The sequence below is a fragment of the Triticum aestivum genome, chromosome 7B, assembly GCF_018294505.1.
Source record: "Triticum aestivum cultivar Chinese Spring chromosome 7B, IWGSC CS RefSeq v2.1, whole genome shotgun sequence".
Classification (NCBI taxonomy): Eukaryota; Viridiplantae; Streptophyta; class Magnoliopsida; order Poales; family Poaceae; genus Triticum; species Triticum aestivum.
The window spans coordinates 649,346,621-649,364,192 of NC_057813.1; the positions used below are offsets into that span (position 1 = coordinate 649,346,621).

Sequence of the window (17,572 nt, forward strand, 5' to 3'; positions counted from 1 at the left end):
TTACCATGGATTAGGCCTTCAGGGATTTGGCCTCCAGTGATGAGACAACCAATGCCCATCACCATGGTTGGACATGGGTCGACTAGAGCCAAGCATTATCAACTTTTAAGTGAGGGCACGTTCAATGCCCAGGGTTCCTCTACCTTCCGACGACGCTGCTGCCAGTCCGCCCCGTCTCCAGTGGCCTAGGGCCATTAGCTGTGCGAGGTAGATCCCGGCCCTTGCTAGCGGGAGGGCTATATTTCTTGATGTTCCTTCGAGTTTTGTTAGGGTATGTGTCCTGCTCACGAAGACAAGACAGCGACGACTCCCTGAAGATGGAATAAGGTTCTCCCCGCCTAGCCCCCATCCTGATGGTGTGTCTAGCATCGTCGATGGCATGTGAAGGTGTGTCTCAGCCGGATCTGTCCTTGGTAGATTTGCTTAGTTCTGGTCGTAGTTCGTCTATGTTCGTAGACCTCACTGTTAGAAATATACCTCCATAGAGGGGATGCTCGGGCTTATAGGGATTGGACCCTATGGTGAAGCATCACGTGGATTACATCGACTAAAGTGACACCCTCACCGATGAGGAACTTCACCTGCTTTTGAGGCGCCACGACCTTCTTGTTCCCCAGTCATGGTTCTTTTCCGTCCAGGAGTGCAACCTCTTCAAGGGGGTGGCCGAGAAGGCGGGAACTCCCTCCTTATCCCCCGATGACATGCCTGCCATGTACTCCTCCTGCAAAAGCTTCACCGTCTCGATGAATTTGCCTGACAGTCACTTGACATTGTGGAGCTTGCTGACCATGGCTCCTCCACACCATTATCTGATCGTCGTTGGATTGTCTTCAGGTTGAATCCTTCTGATCTACGCTATTCTTCATCGGCGGTGGTTGTTGTTTTGCTGTGCTGGTCCTATGGGGTCTTAACACGATGGCTTCCCGACTATCTACTGCAACAAGTTTTACCCAGCTCTGGCAAGGGAGGGGCGATGACGGCAACACGCATTCGACTCACTTCAGCGCTTGTAGTCAGCTAGATGATCTATATAGGGATCTGGATGTACTTTTTATTATTTTTGATTCCATGATTGAAGATGAACAGAATAAAGGTTTCTCGCAAAGAAAATGGCGCGTGAATTGCAAGCCCAACCATGGAGGAATGGCTGTCCTGGACTCCCAAGACCACGGCGCCCTCTACCCGATGACAGTTGTGTAGTCTACTGGGCCTTACCCAAGAGAGCTCCTCATCAGCGCCTATGGCACCGACTCACAACCAGCACTCACGCGGATGGGTAGCGGGTCAAAAGTTGGAAGCATGTTTCGATTGAAAACAAAATACATGCTTCTCCGTTTCGAAAAAAAAAATACATGCTTCTAATACTTCGCTTAACTTCTCAGATGCATTTTGCCTTCTGTACCAAGTCATCTACGGCGTGTTTGGTTTCCGTTGTGAACAGTTCCTGCATCGCATACACTTCTCAACCCAGCCTGGTTGAGCAATAATAGGCCCAAATACGCCATCTGCAAGTTGTTTGGTTGCCTGCATCTAGTGTCCCTGCATTAGGTAATACGCAAGTGCACTTTGTTTGGTTGTCTGCATTGGCCCAAGCGGCATATGAACACGGCGTTTGGTTGCATACGGCGTACATGTTGTGCTTACCTTGTATCCTAGTTGGTGAGCTTACCCACAATGATCGCACCTAGCACACCAACGCCACAACACAGCAATGGCGATGAACTGGGCGAAGATGATGAAGTTCTTCAGCTTCAACCCAAACTGGCGATCCACCTTGACACCTCCGACCTTGCCACTGTCAACACTGCTGCCTCCGTGCTTTCGCACCCAGTCGGAGTAAGCTTGTTCTGCTGCCTGCCTAGTCTTGAACCATCTATGGTTGTTGTTGCTATACGATGCCACTTGTGCATTGACTTTTTCCCATGAACTATAAACCCCTGGGGCCTTACCGATGAACACGGCATACCACTTGCCCAAGCAATGCATAAGAGCAAGAGTTGAAGCAGCAAATCAATGAAGCACACAAGTAGCAAGCAAAGTGGCACACAAACAACAATGGAGCAGAAGAGAAGTAAAGCATGCATGATAATATGGCATAGCAAGTTCAACCTAGCACTACCTTGGTGTTAACCTACCACCACATCCAAAAGAGGGTGTCGTCCTACCACCGCAAGTTCACCATCAGCGTGAGGGGTTGGTATATACCACATCGCCAAAATATACAGACCATCAAATTGTTTTTCAGCCCTAGCTACACAAAATGTACGTCTTCATCATCGTCGTCGTGTCGTCGCCACCGCCACCGCCATCGGGGATCAGGCACGCTCAAAGGCAGCACTACTGTAGTAGTAGTGCTTGCCCAGCCAGCTCCTGAGCCACAACACCCTGTGAGTGTCTGCCATGGCAACGAACCCAACACCCTGGGCCTTGTTGTCAAGCAGGTGGTGAGAGCTACCATGAGAGCCTCGTCGCTAAAGGCACCCTGGGTCATGACAACGTCATACAGGTCAGGGTGGACGTCGAGGGGCTTGCACTCCCTGATGGCTGTTGCCACCTCCTTCATCGCCTCAGTCATGCTGAAAAAGACATTGATCCCCTCCTCATCAGGCCTCCTCTATTCCTCTTCCTATCATGGACGGGGTCAAATGGCTTGTCGAAGGGCTTCACGAAGGGCTTGTCAGGGCCATCAAGGACCTCAACGTCCGGGGTCCCAGGGAAGTCTGGCATGTCAAAACCAAGAGGCTCCCCTGAGCCCATGGCATGCTTCCCAGTTGCCAGCCCGAAGGAGAAGATATGCTGCATCTGCTTAGATGGGTGTGTTGAAGAACTCAGCGTCCCTTGGGTGGTCCTAAGAATGAAACACAAGTGTTGTTAGTTGCGATTAGGAGTAGGCAATGGTGGACAGTATGAAAAGGAAGAGGGTTGTGAGCTAACCGCGACATGGCCAGCATAGTGCTCTGCCTCCAGAACTATGGAGCAAGTGTTCTCATCCCATGAGGCACCACTAAGGTCTCTCAGCTTGGACACTTGGATCCATCGACCTCTCCCCACTTCCTCATGTGGTTGTACACCTGGGTAGCAGACACCTCCTGCCCACAGAACTCGAACACCTGCTTCGCAATGGTGTTCAACTGCACCTCCCTGAAGCCCTTGTCAGTCCTAACTCCACTAGAGATGAGCTCACACATCTTGTTCAGCACGAACATGGACATGAATGGCTTCCACTTCATGTTGTTCTATCTACCATCCTTCTTTGCCTTTGCTGCTGCTACCTTGAGTGCAGCAGCAGCAGCAGGAGTTGGCTCAACGAGCACTACTGGCACACAAAGGGAATCAGACGCGAACACCTTTGAATCAGGTGCCATCTCGGACATAGGCTGTGAGTCCTCGACAAACGATGGAGCAAACTGGCTGTCGGACAGGACAAGGGCCTGACTAAGATCTTGCGCCTGCGTGGTCATGTCCTACAATCGTAGCACGCATTGACAATAAGCATAGCACACAACATACCGGTCAATCCATGAAAGGAGGAGCATACATGTACATGGTTGAAAGTGCGTTAAGTCGACTAGAGGGGAAGTGAATAGGCGATTTTTACAAATTCGTCACTGAGGAATTTCAGGATGAGGAAATTTCTAAGTCGCGAACGACTAGCAGCGGAATAAGTACTTAGGTATAAGCATAACAGAGCAAAAGCAGAGTCATCATGATGAAATAAAAAACAAACACATAGTACAGAAAGCGTAAACACAGGATAAGCAGGCTGAAGACAATGTGACTGAAGAAATAGGATTGAGGAAATAGAGAAAGTCTTCAGTCAAAGTCTTCAAACAGTAAAGATCAGGTTCATCAACACATGAATGGGGAAATGAAAGGGTTGAGAAAATAGAACCAGTAGGCTTTATGAAGACAATGATTTGGTAGACCAGTTCCAACTGCTGTGATAGTTGTACGTCTGGTTGGAGCGGTTGAGTATTTAAACTCGAGGACACACAGCCCCGGACACACAGTCCTCACCGTATTCTCCTTGAGCTAAGATCACATAGACCTCGCCCAACACTCATGGTAAGTATTCACACGTGACTTCCAAACCTTCACAGACTCGGTCACTCGGCAATCCACAATTCCTCTTGGATGCACAGACCATGACGCCTAACCGTCTGGAGGATACACAATCCTCAAAGGTAACAAGCGTCGGTTCCACACATGAACAATCTCTTCAGTGATGCTCAATCACTTTGGGTTTGTAGGTTTGGGTTGGGATTTGGGTTTTCCTCACTTGATGATTTTCGCTCAAAGTCCTCAAAGGATGGGATGCTCTCAATTGACAAGTGTCAGTTTTTCTCGGAGCGGCCAACCAGCTAGTGGTTGTAGGGGTGGCTATTTATAGCCTAGGGAGCAGCCCGACATGATAATACATAAATGCCCTTCAAGGATATGACCGTTAGGTGGTAGGATATTTTGGGCAGCTGGCACGTAGCACAGCAACGGTCGAATTTTAGGTTCGAATTCCTCAGGGCTATCATGTTCCTCACTGTGTAGGCAATCCGCACTGGCGAATTCCTAACTCCTCAGTCAGAACAAATTCCTCAGAGACCAGAAGATCTTCGTCTCTGTCACTTAAGAAATTGACTGGACTGATATGAGATTTTCAATGGCTTCACTCGAAAGGATTGGGTAGATGTAGGATTTTGAGATTAGCACTTAGAAATCAGTTTCCTTAGTATTACCTCGACCCCTTTAATAGTACGGTGTTTCCTATGACTCAAGAAGGAAAAATGAAACTACAAAAACAAAAGTCTTCACGCTTCATAATCCTCGCATGAATATCCAAGTCTTCAAGGTCACACCAATTTCATTACTTTCAAAGTCTTCAGGAGAACCAAAGCTTCAGCTGAAGACATTCATTTTTAGGGGTCGACTTTCACTGTAAATATCAAACTCCTCATCGACTTATAGAGTCTGTGTACACTCACAAACATATTAGTCCCTTAACCTATAAGTCTTCAATTCACCAAAATCACTAAGGGGCACTAGATGCACTTACAATGGTTCATCACTATCATAGCAAGCACATGCTTCATCACTATCATACTAAGCACATATGGTTCATCACTATGATACTAAGCATACCGGACAATCTATGAGCACGAACATACATCTACAACAAATAGCATGCTACAAATGGACCACCAATAGCTACAAAGCACAGATCTAAGCACGAATCAACACAAGCACAAGGTTCAACTTCAAACTCTCTTACTAATCTAGCCTACCACATGCTTGAACATCTAGCCCTACCACTAATTGCAACCGCAGCATAGCAATCAACCATATCAGTTCACAGATCAGACCACTAATCAACCATGCATCTAGATCAAACCCTAGCTGCAGCTCAGCTCTAGCTGGAAGGAACAGAGAGAAAGGGGGATTGAACTCACAGAGGCCATGGCTACAGCTCGAGGGCGAGGGGGGACGGTCATGCAAGATCAACGTCGGCCGGTGAAGGAGCGCCGACGCCGTGGACCGCCGACCGATGAAGATGCGTCGCTTACCTGCTCGTCGGTGCCGATGCGCATCGGCGGGAAAGCTCGAACGCAGGAAGAATGGTGGCGGGAGTTGGGGCGGTGAGGGAGGGGCTAAGTAGGGGTGGACTCGGTGGGAGGTGAGCCGAAATCCTCCCGCTGATTTTTCGACGACGCGGGCGAGCTCGCGCCATCTCCCTGCTCGCACGAGGAGAGAAGCGCGTCGCCCTCCCCTGCCTCGCCCGAGCCAGGCTCGCGAGCTACTGTTGATTCGGGCGTTTCCCCTGGGCCTAGCCTGGACGTGCTATAAGTTTCATTTGATGCGGGCCTCACAGTAAATGCAGGCAACCAAACGGGCCAAGTTCTTCCCGCGCGGGCCAGGCTGGGCCATATGCAGGCAACCAAACACGTCCCTAGGGTCAGTTTGGTTTGCATCCACAACTTGATGCCTCGGAAAAATCTGTGCCTAGACTGAGCCTGGAGAGGTGATGGTTTTCTGCCTGACCAGGCTCACATACGATGGCAGTGTTTGGTTCACGCCACGCATGGTATATTATTAGGTGGATCCCATACATGTGCTAGTTACTTTATTAGAATTCCCAGGTGGGTGTGGTAGAGGCCAGACGTCCATATTCACATGCATGGGCCAGGCTAACCACATGCATGCATTTTTGAACCCGGCTAAGAGTGTGTTTGGTAGGGTGCATGAGCTCAAAAGTTTCTTGTAGAACTTACTTTTGACTATTTAGCGGGGTGTATGGGCTCATCTCGACTATGCCCATCCCATGCAAAAAGGTCTCTCGGCCATACTAAGTTGAGCACGCCTAGATAAGGTGCACACACACAGCCATGCTTGCGCCGACTCTCAAAAAATGTGCAAAATTTCAAAATTTATTTAAATTCTCAAAAAATGTCGGCATTCCAAATTTTGTTTAGATTTTCAAAAATGTTCAGAATTTTAAAATTGTTGGCATTTTCAAAAAAAAATCAAAAATTAAACAAAAAATGTTCAAAATTTCAAAAAAAAAATCGAAAAGTGTTCAGAATTTCCCAATTTATTTAAATTTACAAAAACTATTCAGAATTTCATATTTTGTTTACATTTTCCAAAAAAGATAATGCCAAAATGTTTTTGAATTCCCAAAAAATGTTCAAATTTTGTTTAAATTTCAAAACATGTTCAGAATTTCAAAATGTGTTTATATTTTCAAAAAATGTTTGGAATTTCAAAAAAAATATTTTCAAAAAAAGGAATTACAAAAAAAATTCAAAAGTTGTTCAGTCGAAATTTCAAATTTTGTTTAAATTTTCATAAAATGTTCAGAATTACAAATTTTGTTTAAAGTTTCGAAAAAAAGGAATTCCAAAATTTGTTTATTTTTTTTAAAAAAGGAATCCAAATGTGTTTAACTTGGTTCGTGTTTTTAAAATTTTGTTCGCCATTCAAAAATATTATTCAGAATTTGAAATTGCTCAGCATGTCTAAAGCATGCAGGCTGCCAAAGACTCAGCATGTCTCACTACCAAACAACAGTAAATGCACGCACTCAGCATGTAAAGGAGAACAACAATGCTATGATGAGAACTGCTACATACACGCCTCCCAGCCAGGCTCGTACAGGCATCTTCAGGCTCCTAACCAAACAACATCCATGCAGCTTCACGGGAAGACTCAGACCAGGCACAAAGCACTCAGGCCAGAAGTATCGGATGAAAATATTTGACATGAATGTTTAAAATGATACTCCCTCCATTCCACAATGTAGCGCGACAGTAGAGGGAACTGAATCTGGGAGACAAACATCCCGTAGTCTTTCTAAATGATTGAGCCCTGGCTAGATCTAGCTGCTTCTTCCTCAACTGAACCTCCAACGACGCCACCGCTCCACTCGATCATTCTCCGTCTCTGTTTTCTGGATAAGAGATGCCTCCAGGGCCTCCTCCCTGGACACAGGCAAAAAAAAAAAGGCCAACGGACTCGCAAAGAATAACATGCTGAAAACAAAAATCAATAAGGCAAGCAGGCCCAACTATACAACAAGGCTGGCTGTACGAATCTGGAGAAAAATCATGCGATCAGAAAATCAACTGTGCCCCAACTGAAAAACAACTGCCTGTTTTTTAGAGAAGTTTTTTTTAGCACACCAACAATAATTCACAGCTGAACTAAATGATGAAATGTTTATACAAGTGGACTTGCCATAACCTCTTTTTTTCGAGAAAACGCAAAAGAGTTTGCATTTCATTGCATTGAACAAGAAGACATCAGGGGTACAACCTCCAGAAAAGAGGGACACACACAACCGTCCTCACCAAGTGAGGACGGCTAGGTGAGGAGGTGCCCTCAACCACAGACACACAACGACATTAGGCCTCGCCCAGCCTTGCCTCCAGCCAAAATGGCGAGGCACCGAGACTCGAAACAACCGGACAGCATCACTGCCATTGCCAGACGCTTCCAGGGATGAATGTAGCTTCAGGACTGCCCAGGCCGACGTATCTCACACCCATGTGCCTGAGAGTCGGCGGGTGAAAGGCAGGGCCTGATTGGAACTGGTGTAGCATTCGTTGGGGGAGCGCCGGCGCGGGCATAACCTAACAATCAACTATAAGGCAATGCATCGAGCTGTATGCTCAGCTTAGATTTGCAGGGAGGAGCTCACACCATTTACCAAGAATTGATGCAGCTGAAACTATAATATAGCATCTATTCCGCAGAAAAATGTCCATACAAGAGATGAGCCAAGTCAACACCCAACCTGTTCACATGACACAAATTGGTCAAAGACATGCACAAGCTTCTCAAGCTGACACGTAAATCCATATATAAACACAGGCTCCAGTTCTAACCACTGAAGCAAGTACATTCACGTATTAACCAAGTCTCCAAACATGGAAATAGCAACAAATGCTCCCTCCGTCCGAAAATACTTGTCATCAAAATGGATAAAAAGGGGTGTATCTAGAACTAAAATTCGTCTAGGTACATCTTCTTTTATCCATTTTGATGACAAGTATTTCCGGACGGAGGGAGTAATATTCAAACATGAACCAAGTCAATGCCCAAACTTAGCATCTCACACTCAACTGATGAGCATACATGACATCTAAGATGAAGCATCAGCTTGGTAACCAAGACAGAAGTTCACTGTCTGGCATCTGCCACGGCAACCTTCAGAATCTCCAGCATGAAATTCTACTTATCAGATAACATGTACAGCCTGTAAGAGAACAAGGATGTGAGAAAAACATATAACAGAACAAGTTGTACACATATTTTTTGCAATAGCCAAATGGAAGAACATCTATGGAATAATACAACAAATCATAACATCATGGAGTTTCGCAGTGCCCAGCAGCGAACCTTTGGAATAAACAAACATATTGGCTAGCAGAGCTTAAGGCACCAGCTTTCTGTACTAACCCAAATATATGTACTCCAGTTCTTTCACGAAAGCTATGTGACACCCATCAGATCATTAGTTCCCGAAAACAAAGACAAGTGCAGGTGCCATGCCAGCTCTCATACCGGTTAATCGTTGCGATCAGGTTAAGTAACTGAATAAATTATAAGCAGTTGACAAAAGGTTGCTTCTTCAGGCCGTCCCAAGTATAATTAAGCAGTGCTCGTGTAAAATACTAGTGCAGTTATGCTCATATGACTTGTCGAGATCAGAGATAGATCTTTCATTTTGGTCCTATGCCAAGATAAGTTTCCACACTAGGAACATGTTAATATCAGTTCTGCTTGCACAAATTTAAACAGTGTAACTTCAGAGCAGACATGCAAGATTGGGAGATTAGTCTTCAGCCTGTAGCAAGATTGAGAAGAATGCATTCTTGAACAGGTCATTGCCACATCTATGTATACAATTAAAGAAAGTGATTCATTTTTTAATTCCTATCAGTCATGGCGTGGTGTTCTTGGTCAGGGCATTTGTTTTATATATTAAAAGTGTGCTACTAATACCAGTAAGGTAGAAGAATCGGATGAAAATACTCCCTCCGTTCCTAAATACAAGTCTTTCTAGAGATTCCAATAGGGACTACATACAGAACAAAATGAGTGTAGCTCCGTATGTAGTCCCTATTGGAATCTCTAGAAAGACTTATATTTAGGAACGGAGGGAGTATTTTACATGAATGTTTAAAATGTTAGAACATTAGCTAGCACCTTGTTGCTACGAAAGAAAAAATTGGTGCGACCTAAAAGAGTGAATAGTATTTTATTTAAACATGCACAATTTGTTAATTTTAGCACAGAGATCAGCTCAGTTTCTAATGGACAACGAGAACCATTAACTGTTACATATAAGGAAAAATAAGTGATAGAAATGAAGCTTTCAACTTATTGGGATAAAAGAAAAGGCATAGTGAGACTAGCGGCTGCAGGAATGGACATATTTTTTCCTAAACTTTAGTACGTGACTAATATCCAAAAGAAAGCTTATACAATCTTGACAAAAAATAGTAGCATGGACTTGTATATTTTTTTCTTTCTTCGAGAGAAATTTCTGTAAGGCAGCCTACATCATTTTATTTGAACTGATTGACTAGAGCTAGTCCACATGAATGGCTTACCTCAAAGATCCTAAAACCTAGTTTGTGTTCAAGCAAGTGAAGAAGAAAACACATCAGAAGATAAGTTAAATGGTAGAAGAGGGAAACTGGATTAAGCTGGCATCAAGAACGTACACAAATATTCATGGTTGCTAGCACAAATAATTAGCAGAAAAATAGTACTAGTGACTTGCCTTGATTAAGATCTTTTAGTTCCATTTTGGTAAATACATCCACCGCTTTTCCAGCTATGGGCTCCTTTTCAATTGATAAAAAGGGCAACCTGGTGCATGTAGCTCCCGCTTGCGCAGGGTCCAGGGAAGGGTCCGACCACTTTGGGTCTATAGTACGCAGCCTTTCCCTACATTTCTGTGGCTCCTTTTCAATTGATAAAAAAAGGGCAACCTGGTGCATGTAGCTCCCGCTTGCGCAGGGTCCAGGGAAGGGTCCGACCACTTTGGGTCTATAGTACGCAGCCTTTCCCTACATTTCTGTAAGAGGCTGTTTCCAGGACTTGAACCCATGACCTCATGGTCACAAGGCAGCAGCTTTACCACTGCGCCAAGGCTCCCCTTCCTCCTTTTCAATTGATAAGGAAAGAAAATTGTGTGGTGAATAAAAGTGCATACAGCAAATTGCAAAAGGAGATATGACAGTAGAGAGAACTGAAACCTGGGAGACAGACATCCAGTAATTTTTCTAAATGATCGAACTCTGGCTAGCTCTAGCAGCTTCTTCCTCAACTGAACCTCCAACGACAATGCCACTCCAATCCATCATTCCCCCTGCCTCTGTTCTGGATAAGAGATGCCTCCATGGGCCTCCTTCCTGGATGCAGGCAGAGAAAAAGACAAACGGGCGCCCAAAGTATAACGGGCTGAAAACAAAAACCAATAAGGCAAGCAGGCCCGATAATACAAACAAGGCTGGCAGTACAAATCTGGAGAAAATCGTGGGATCAGAAAATCAAGCCCCAATTGAAAACAGTCAACTGTTTTCTAGGAAAAATACCTTTTTTTAACACACACCAATAATAATTCACAGCTGAACAAAATGATAAAATGTTTATACAAGTGAACTTGACATAACCTAACGATTCATGATAACGCAATGCATGACAAAGTGTACAAGCTTAGATTTGCAGGGAGCACTTTACACCATTTACCGAGAATTGATCCAGCCTGAAACTACTGTCTATCCCAGCTTTTAGCAGTTCACTCCACCATATCAGCAGCACCATCAGGCTCCCCGGTCTCAGCGTCGACAGCCCTCCGCTTCCTCGACTGCTGGGACCTGACAAATTCTTCAATGCGCAACTTGAGATCTGTATCTGGTATCAACATGTCTTGAGTGAGCTGGGAGCGGTTGAACGGATCAGTACTGTCACTGAGCAAATGCCGAACAATAACTGGTCGGTCTACTGTGACCCGCGATGATGGTAGTATCACAGGATCATTCATCAGAGTATACTGGATCGGATCAAGAAATTCGTCTGGTATGTCCCCAAGGATAGCCTCAGCATCCATGGCCTCAGCAGCAGCAGCTTTTGCTTTACCTGCAAGTTGCATAAACTCCTGTATGATTTGGGGATCTACCCCAATCTTCCACAAAATATTAGTTGCGCTAGCAAACAACTGCTCACTGTATGACCTTCCGTCTTTTGAGATTGCAGCTGGGAAGACAGCTTCCTTATCACCCCTTGCAATGTGGACATAGATGGTAGCAATCTGTTTCAATAGCTGCTTTGGTTTGAACTCATACTTCTCTGGATCTTTTACAGTCAACGATTTCCTCTGGGGACCAGCAAGCTGCAAGAGGAAGTAATTTAACATGCTTGCCACCCTTTCCACCATTTCTGGAAGAAGCAAAGGTGCTGGAATTTGTTCTGACGTGAAAGCAAGCATCCCAACATCCTCATTTGCGAGCTTCATATCAAATCGAGCAATATTCTCTGACTGATGAAACGCGCGCAACCGCTCCTCTCTTTCTTGAGCAGGCCTGCTATCCCATGCAACAGTATTAGCCATTTCAGCCTCTATTTCCTTTAGCTCGAGAATCCTTTTCAAACTTTCATCAAGAAGATAGATGCTATCATTGATAAGGAAGTTCAGAAAATTCAAGTAGACGCCCTTTTCCTCTTCTTTAGCCATTTGTCTCCAAGCATTTCGATGACTGGGAACATCCCATAAATACTCAAGAAGCTCAGCAATGTTGTGTCGAATATTAAATTTGTCAAAGAACTGTGTATGGGAGCCAGTGAATTCAATATCCACATAAAGCTTCAGAAGATTCTTGACAAGATAATCGAGACACAGTTGGTGCCCCTCAAACAACGAGGCTGTGGATTTCAAGCCGCTTCTTTGTGGCATCCAGCTTTTCAAAACTTCAACCATCTTTGCTTTCAGGTAAGGATTTTTAATGTAAGAAGAGCTCGCCATGAACATGATGTTGAAATTGAGAAAATTATCCAGTGGGAATCCCTCCAGAGCTTTTGGAATTCTAGAGGTTAGAGCAAGTAAATCCATTGCATCATCAAGAAAATGCTCCGGTATGCAAGAAAATTCCATGGGGCATTCTGATGGCAAAGGCATCTTAAATCCCCCAACTAGGTCTACTGACCACAATATCATTAATCTGTAGAAAGATAGTGCACGCTGAAGAAAAGCACTGTCCCTTAGTATCTGAGATTCATAGCAGAACTGTTCTTGGGATAAGGCTGCAACTATCTTCTCCAAGCGTGTTATATCTTGCTCAAGCTGTGGTGAACTTCCTCCTTGATCTCTAATTGCTTTGTTTGCTTCCAAATCATCTTCACACCTTGCAAGTTCCTGAGAGATATGCTTAAGATCTGCCACAGCTTTCATCACTCCCAAGTTAAGTACCCTTGCTGTCATGAAAAAACATTCGCAAATAAATGAGAAATTCTCTTTATTTGCCTTCCCACTGGCATTATCCTGGCTCCAGCTCTCTATCCATGATGAGACTTCTTCTGAAGAGGCATTTACAGCGGTCAAGCTCTTGAAATCTACTCTTTTGTTGCAGAAGAGGTACTTGACATCAATCTTGCCCTTCATAGACTCCATTTTATCCAAAAAAGGCTCGCATAGACGGAGCATGACAGCACTGAGATTGACAAACATACCCGAACTTGCGCATTTCAAAGGGTCCACACGCATGCCAGATCTTCCTGCATTTGTGTTTATCACTGCTGCCAGATATTCGAGGACCTTTTCTCGAGTATCCGAATTCTTAAGCAGCACTAGAAGAACATCCCTCAGCCCATCCTGCAAGCTATTCATAACATTTTGTATTGCTGCAAATGATGACAGCAAATCAGCCGGCCGCCGTGTAGATGCATCAGAGAAGCACTGTTGCCCAACATCAGGCTGGCTTGCAAATTCACGGTCGGGAATAGCACTGACATGGAAGAAGGCCCCAAGCAAGCTGCAGATCTCCATGGTTCTTCCTTCCCCAATCAGCATGATTTGATTCTTAGGAATCCACTTGGGGTGCTGTACCAGAGCCTTGGCGCAGTTGGGGATCCCCACCAGCCGCTTCAGCACACGGAGAGGCCGCTGGAAGTCGCCCAGCGCGGATACCTTGTCGACGCTCTGCCTCAGGCGCTCGTACAGCTCGCCCATCACCGGCTCGACGGCGTCATAGTCCGCGTTCCCGAAGAGCTCGTCCAGGAAGCCCGGCGGCGGCGGGGCGCCGGGGGCCGGGGCGGAGTCGAGCGGGTCGGCGGCCTCCGCGAGCAGGAAGACGAGCAGCTCGGCGGCGGGGTGGGGCGCGTTGGGGGGCGTCGGGAAGGTGTCCGGATTCCCCGCGACGATGCGCGCGTAGGAGAGGATGAGGCCGCGGACGTGGGCGATGGACGCCCGCAGCCGCGCCTGGAGGGCGGGGTCGCGGATCGTGGAGATCTTGCGGGCCTCGTCCGCGGCGCGGCCGAAGGCGGCGGCGAGGAACGCGAAGGGCGGCGGCGAGGCGTCCGGGAGGGAGAGGCGGTCGATGAGGAGGCGCTCGGCGGCGTCGCGGAGGGCGAGGAGGGGGCGCGACTCGGAGAGGAGCTCGGCGGCGGTGAGCTCGAGGTAGGGCACGGCGGGGTTGGGGGCGGACGGGGCCGCGAGGGAGACGAGGAGGATCTTGCGGAGGATGATGTCCTCGACCTCGTCCGGCGAGCGCTGCGGCCGCGACGGCGACGGCGATGGCGCGGACGGGGACGCCATGGGATCGGATGCGGCGGCGGTGGTTGCGGCTGCGTCGACTTCTGCGGCGGACTCGCTGGGGTTTGGAGGGTTTGTTTTTTTCTTTTGAGGGGAGGGGGCTACGCCGACGCGTTAGAAGCGTCCCGAAGGACCCAGATTTTTCCACAAGATAAGCATCAACGCATACTTTGCAACAGGGACCCAAGAGAAAGCGAAAAATACAACCAAGTCCCCGACCTTTGCAAAGAGGACCCCAAAACAGAGAAAGTGAGTTGATCGTGCTAACTAACCTTAAGATGGTCCTAAACTGCTTTGAGCAGGTGTCTGGAATGAGGATTAACTATAAGAAGAGTGAATAGTGAGTTGATGCCCATTAACATAGATGAGGGAGAGGTTGCTAGCTTCCTCAAGGTGCCTTCCCCATTAAATATCTGGGAATTCCCCTTCATTAAGCTTAGAAGGGAAGACATCTAACCCCATATAGACAAAATAATGAAGAAAATTGCTGGCTGGAGAGGCAAGCTACTCTCCTACAAAGGCATATTGATTCTCATCCAAGCATGTTTAGCCTGCATTCCTGTTTATTTACTCTGTTTTTTTAATTTTCTAAATGGGCCATTGACTTGACCAACTCCCAAATGGCTAGCTGCTTGTGGAACAATTTGAAGGACATAGAAAACTTCACCTAGTTAACTGGAAAAAAGTCTGTATGAAAAAAGAATTTGGAGGCCTGGGAATACCAAACCTCCAGGATGTAAATCTGTGTTTGCTAGGATCTTGGGTCAAGAGGTACTATGAGAGGGGGACTAAACCTTGGAGATCTATAATAGATCATAAATATATGATGGGGAGACCCAATCTGTTTGCAGCCAATCCCAACCCAAATTCCTCCAGATTTTGGAAAGGGTTCCAATCTATCATCCAAACCCTCAAGTTCCAATCTATCATCCAAACCCTCAAGTTGGGAGTTGAGAAAAGATTAGATTCTCGGAAGATACCTGGTTTGGGACCTCCCCACTAGTTGTGCAATTCTGGTCAATCTATACTATTTGTAATGAGCAAAGCATCAAGGAGGTGTAGGATGGAGAGACCCTCAAGCTGACTTTTAGGAGAAATTTTGATAGCAAGCTCATGAAGCAATGGTACCAGCTAGTAGAGGTTGCTGGGAGTATTGCTTTCAATGATGATACAGACTCTTTGGTTTGGCAACTGGAGAATAAAGGGCTCTACTCCTCCAGTTCCCTATACCATGTGATTAAGAGGGGTGCAACCAGTTTCCCTCCCTACGGTGTGGAAGCTCTATGTACCCCCAAAAAATCATGTATTTTTATGGTTATTTTCTGCTAACAAGCTAATGATTAGATATAATTTGAGGAAAAGACACATTATAAAACCTCTTGACTGTGTCTCTTGCTCTGATGACGAGACTAACTTTCATTTGTTTTTTGACTGCACAGTAGCAAAAAACATCTGGTCTTTCATTGGTGATCACTTTAAGATTCATACAGGAGCAAACTTCGAATCTGTTGCTAGATTTTGGGTCTCTAATAAGAAGAATTTGGCTTTGACTACCATTAGCTCTGCTATCCTATGGTGTTTGTGAAAATATAGGAACTCTATGATTTTTAAACAACACTATTTGGACTTCTATTACCCAGGTGTGGAGGCTGATCCTCAGAACTCTCAAGTTCTGGATGATCCTGTTCCTGGAGAGTAGCAAGGCGAGATTGGAGGAATTCCTGATAGCGTTAGCAGCCTTCTTTTGGCAACCGCTGCGGATAACGAGTGGCTGACATTGAGGAAAATCACCAAAGATGGAGTGGTGGACCACTAGAACAAACTCAAGATCTCGGAGGATGGCTGGGACTTTTAATCCCCGAAGAAGAAGAACGATCCAAGGAACAAAGGCACGATAAACAGCTTGGTGTCGACCTTGTCTGTCTGCTGGTCACCTCAAGCTACAACAGCGCCACCGTTCAAGTTCAGGAAATCCAGTGAGATGGTCGCAGAGCCAGCTCCAGTAATCTTTGTCAAAGCATAGCTCGCTCTTGATCAGGCCTGCGCGCCAAGGGCATGGCCACACCCTTGTAGCCCTCCAAATCCTTTGCCTTGACTTGGGCCTCGATGGCGGACTTAACTTCAACGAGCCCTTCTGCCACTACCTCCATGGAGTACGAACAACAGTAACCTAACGGTCGGCAAGGGTGGGAGTGACAACGGCTATGGCGGCGCAAATCTTCTCCTTGGTGGCCTGATGTGTGGCACGTCAATGGGGAACGGGAAGGGGAGGAGCAACATGGCGGAGGCGAGGTGAGGGGAGTGTGGTGGAGACGGGGCGCTTGGTGATTCTAAAGCGGGGGGCTCCATGAGAAATAAATCGGAAAAGGGAAGGGTCTGGGTCTTTTTGGGTGGGTCCATTTGTCAATCCAACATGACAGACAGTTTGGACTCCCCCGCTCCTCCCCTCTATTTGAAGCTGCAACAGAGTATACAAGACAGTTCAGACCTAACTCGGGGAGCCCTTTCAATTCCCTTTTTGCTCCGAAGAATCCGACTCATACATACGAGGAAGAAGTAAAGGGGGTCCGTTGGATGGCCTTTTTGGTTAGGAGGGAGAGGTAGGGAGCCCGTTGGAGTTGCCTAATACGATAACTAGTATTTTGGGTGTAGTTCTTTGTTGTATATGTCAAACTTGGAGTTAATGCATCCATGGTCACTAAAAATGTGCGAACCAAATCATTTTCACATATCTGATGCTTCAAGCGCCACATAAGAAGTGTTAAGAAAAGTCACCAAACATTTTGTGGTATGCATCGATGACCAGTGTTAATTCAGAATTAATTAGGGAATCTCATGTAAAAGTAATTATGGTTAGTCGTGGCGCGAACATGGTGAGTCATGAGCTGGCGCATTTGGTAGAGTGCAAGGTATAACTGTTGTATGGCTTAGGAACTACCCCTGGAATCACCCCACCAATGGACTTGGATTGTGCTACTCCCTTGTTTAATAAATTATATTTCTCCATAAAAAAGTGTCACATAAGAAACTAAGCACTTGAAGGAAGCAATGATAATAAGGAGACGACAAGTGATAGCTCTGATAATAAATTTGGCCCGATATATGCGAGTAGTTGTTGGGATGTATCACAATGAGTGCAAAATATGTACATACAAACTAATTGCACATGCTCACATTTTATTGGAACATCTCCATGCTCCCTGAAAATTTATGAACATGGCACTAGGGTTTTAGAGTTTATGATCAGTATGGTGGGGCTCCCAC

General features: G+C 46.0%; 1 protein-coding gene across 1 annotated transcript; it reads right to left on the minus strand.

Moving 5' to 3' along the window:
• Window positions 1-11,116: 11,116 nt before the first annotated feature.
• LOC123156160 (probable ubiquitin conjugation factor E4) lies at window positions 11,117-14,424 on the minus strand. Its single transcript, XM_044574328.1, has one exon. The coding sequence runs from the start codon at window positions 14,309-14,311 to the stop codon at window positions 11,300-11,302; it is 3,012 nt and encodes a 1,003-aa protein (XP_044430263.1). The 5' UTR covers window positions 14,312-14,424; the 3' UTR covers window positions 11,117-11,299.
• Window positions 14,425-17,572: the final 3,148 nt, after the last annotated feature.

What these genes read in the sequence shown, in the direction of transcription:
- LOC123156160 (XM_044574328.1), bottom strand. Translation starts at nt 14,311, where the DNA reads ATGGCGTCCCCGTCCGCGCCATCGCCGTCGCCGTCGCGGCCGCAGCGC.